This window comes from Sinocyclocheilus anshuiensis, unplaced genomic scaffold, assembly GCF_001515605.1.
Source record: "Sinocyclocheilus anshuiensis isolate Anshui unplaced genomic scaffold, SAMN03320099.WGS_v1.1 scaffold2235, whole genome shotgun sequence".
Taxonomy (NCBI): Eukaryota; Metazoa; Chordata; class Actinopteri; order Cypriniformes; family Cyprinidae; genus Sinocyclocheilus; species Sinocyclocheilus anshuiensis.
In genome coordinates, this window is record NW_015536588.1 from 17,768 (window position 1) to 21,983 (window position 4,216).

Below are 4,216 nucleotides of genomic sequence, written 5' to 3' on the forward strand. Positions count from 1 at the left end.
GCTTCAACAGCATGGACTTCAGGGAGCTGCGCTTTGCTCGTGCCTTGCAGTTCGCCATCCAAGAGATAAACAACAGCTCTGATCTTTTACCAGGCATAACATTAGGGTACCATATATATGACTCTTGTGGCTCTGTGCCAATGGCAGTCAAAGTAGCATTACAGCTTGCCAACGGACTAGATCTAATTTTTAACGACACTGATTCCTGTGCAAAATCGGCTGCAGTTCCCGCACTTGTCGGAGAATCTGGTTCCACACCGTCTATAAGCACTTCAAGATTTTTCGGTCCCTTTGGAATTCCACAGGTGTTTGCTCAGAATAAATGTATTTTAGTCTTCTAAGATATTTACAGAACTAATAAATAAATAATAAAAATGTTGGCGCTGTGTCAGAAATGCCTAGTACTAATTGTAAAAATCGTTGTAAATTTGCCATAACAGCTGGAAAACCTTTGAAACCCGCTGTCAAAGCAAACATCTGTAAACAGTTGTAATGCGTATTATTGGAGTAGCCTAGTCTGACTTTTGAAAATTTTAAAGTCGTTATATGTTCGGAAATAAATAAATTTTCCCCCATTGTGCACTACAGGTGAGTCATTACGCAACGTGCGCGTGTCTCAGTGACAAGCGGCAGTATCCTACTTTTTTCAGGACCATCCCCAGTGATCACCATCAAGCGGCAGCACTGGCACGGATGGTCAAGCACTTCGGATGGACGTGGATCGGAGCAGTGCGCAGTGATTCAAAGAGTGGCTGAAGTCATTCGCAGATCAACGGCTCGTGTAATTGTTGCCTTCCTGGCGTCGGGTGATATGAGACTTCTTTTAGAAGAGCTGAGCCAGCAGCCGCCTCCCCCGATGCAGTGGATTGGCAGTGAGTCGTGGGTTACAGACCCAGAAATGCTTCGGTATAATTTGTGTATCGGTGTAGTGGGTTTTGCAATCCCGCGATCTGTTATCCCGGGTCTTCGTGAATTTTTACTTGACCTGTCTCCAGAACAAGCGCTAAAATTTCCCCTGCTGACAGAATTCTGGGAAAGCTCATTCAGCTGTAGTCTAAAAAGGCAGACAGGTTCTTCTGCTGGTATGCCAGCATGTGATGGCACAGAGGACCTGCGCGCTTTACAGAACCCGTACACAGACACGTCCCAGTTGCGCGTCACAAATATGGTGTACAAAGCCACATATGCTATAGCTCATGCCCTCCATAGCATTGTCTGTAAGGAAAATACATGTCACAAAAGCATCATAGTTGATCCCCATAAGGTACGTTTTCTCATCGTGGAATAAATTGTAAATGTGAAACAATAGAGATTTTAAAATGCATCAATGTAATGGAATATAACTTATGCGTTGTCCTACTATAAAATAAGTATACAGTCACACCCACTATTTGGGTTCTAATTATTCAGCAAATTGTAATCACAGCAGTTTGAATTTTTAATGTTCATCATGCAGGTTTTTGATCAACTCAAACGGGTGAACTTTACTAAAAATAATTATTCCGTTTCATTTGACACCAATGGAGACCCTGTGGCCACATATGAACTTGTGAACTGGCAACTTCAAGGAGACAGTTCAGTTGATTTTGTGACAGTGGGTCAATATGATGCATCCAAGCCTAAAGGCCAAGAATTTAGTCTGAGCAGAGCTATCATTTGGTATAATGGCAGTGAAAAGGTAAAGTGTGTTCTGGCGAGTGTATTATAGTTCCCCTGAAAATGTTTTTTAAGGGACATTTTTAATTTTTTATGTCCTCTTAACCATATAAAAATACAATGTCTATCATTGAAACAGTTAATTGGAATAAATCACTGTGCAAGTACTGAACATAAATAACTAGACAGTCTTGAGTTGGTTGGTTATGTATGCATGTATTTCTTGTAATGTTTTAACATAGCATAACAACAAATACCAAATACCAGGTTAATTTCTGATTCTGATCCTGTGTGTACCTGTTACCTGCAGGTGCCTGTGTCTGTGTGCAGCGAGAGCTGTCTTCCAGGTATGAGGAAGGCTGTGAAAAAAGGAAGACCTGTCTGCTGTTATGACTGCATTAACTGTGCAGAAGGAGAAATCAGCAATGAGACAGGTACTTTGATTGGGTTTATGCTGCTGGATAAATCACACATATGTCTGGGCCAATCACATAGGAAACTTCATGATACAGAAAAAAGGAAAATATTTAATATCTAATCTATTTTAAAACGTGCAAAAATCTTAGAAATCTTTACTTTGCATTTACACTGGTCATCCTTTTCAAAAGTGTAGTGTATTTGCTTCTTGAGGATTTGTGTACGTTTGCACCTTTTGTAATATTTGTGTATGAGTCCCTCAATTGTCTTGCGTGTGGAAAGATGGATTTCACAATCAAAAACCAAAGAATGTGTAGGACCTGGAGTATTATTTCTGAAGAACAGTGGCCAGTTTAACTGCTCAGGACAAACAAGAGGCTCAGGAACAGCTATCACAAAACACAAAAACAGTCATTGATCATCTAGGTAGTAATACACAGTTTTAAGACTCAAGGCTATGTAAAATTTTGAACCGGTTTGTTTATTTTTTCTTTTGTTTTGTGCACTTTATATAAACATCTGCTATATTAAATAATGTAGCTTTTCAGGGCAGTACTAAATTAAACAAACAAACAAATAAATAAATAACACCAGTTTTTATTTTTTTTAACCATTAACATTTTGCAGTTTCTGAGATGTGTATGTAGACTTATCACCAAACAGCATATTAATGTATTTTTGATGCCTTACTAAAAATAAACAGCCACCGCACCATATCATACACCTTTCTTTTTCTCGTTCTTAAAACAGTAGTTTGATCAGATGCATGTCTCCATTTTGTTCCTGTGGCTCATGAATGGCTGTTAAGCACTGATTGTTTTCATCTTCTAGATTCTTTAGATTGTCACAAATGCCTACCTGAGTATTGGCCCAATAATGAGAAGGACAAGTGTCTTCCTAAACCAGTGGAGTTTCTCTCCTGGGATGAGATCCTTGGGATTATACTGGCTGCTTTCTCTATTGCTGGTTCTTTAGTGGCTTTGAGCATAATTTTAGTGTTCTACAAAAACAGGACCTCTCCGATAGTAAAAGCCAACAACTCAGAACTAAGCTTCCTGCTTCTACTCTCGTTAACTCTGTGTTTCCTCTGTTCACTTACTTTTATTGGTCGGCCCACTGAGTGGTCCTGTATGTTGCGTCACACAGCATTTGGGATAATTTTTGTCCTCTGTATCTCCTGTGTTCTAGGGAAAACAATAGTGGTGTTAATGGCCTTCAAGGCTACACTTCCAGGAAGTAATGTCATGAAATGGTTTGGGCCTCCTCAACAGAGACTCAGTGTTTTGGGCTTCACTCTTGTACAGGTCCTTATATGTGTGCTTTGGTTAACAATATCCCCTCCTTTTCCTTACAACAATATGCAACACTACAAAGAAAAGATTATTCTAGAATGCAATTTAGGATCAGCTATAGGTTTCTGGGCTGTGCTGGGTTATATTGGACTGCTAGCTTTCCTTTGTTTTGTTTTAGCTTTTCTTGCCCGAAAGCTGCCTGATAACTTCAATGAGGCTAAATTCATCACATTCAGTATGCTCATATTCTGTGCTGTATGGATCACCTTTATTCCCGCTTATGTTAGCTCTCCAGGAAAATTTACTGTAGCTGTGGAGATATTTGCTATTTTAGCTTCAAGCTTTGGTCTGATTCTCTGTATTTTTGCTCCTAAGTGTTTCATTATTGTCTTCAGGCCAGAGCAGAATACCAAAAAACACTTAATGGGTAAAGTGCCATCAAAAGCCCTCTGAGACACACAGCTCTCATTAGAAATCTATAAAATTCAGATATCATACAATCTGATATTTTACTGTTACAAGCTTATGTCAGCTCTCCAGGAAAATTGACTGTAGCTGTGGAGATTTTTGCTATCTTAGCATCAAGCTTTGGTCTGGTTCTCTGTATTTTTGCTCCAAAGTGTTTCATTATTGTATTTAGGCCAGAGCAGAATACCAAAAAACACCTAATGGGTAAAGTACCATCAAAAGCCCTCTGAGCCACACAACAAACGAACTGCAGAGGTGCACATAGTAATTAACATTGAACATTATATATTCACATTATGGATGGCGCTGGACCTTAAAGCATCATGTGTTTATTATTTGTTTTATTAATGTTTGTGCTGTACCTGCAAAAAGAAAAAAAAAAA

At 39.1% G+C, this 4,216-nt stretch overlaps 1 protein-coding gene across 1 annotated transcript in view; it reads left to right on the plus strand.

Annotated features, from left to right (window-relative positions):
* The window catches only part of LOC107703349 (extracellular calcium-sensing receptor-like), a 5,753-nt gene extending 1,935 nt beyond the window's left edge, over window positions 1–3,818 (plus strand). Inside the window, 6 exon segments of the mRNA XM_016505942.1 lie at window positions 11–305; window positions 589–742; window positions 744–1,264; window positions 1,457–1,678; window positions 1,967–2,090; window positions 2,905–3,818. Of these exon segments, the coding sequence (XP_016361428.1) occupies window positions 11–305; window positions 589–742; window positions 744–1,264; window positions 1,457–1,678; window positions 1,967–2,090; window positions 2,905–3,818 (2,230 nt within the window).
* The last annotated feature ends 398 nt before the right edge of the window (window positions 3,819–4,216 follow it).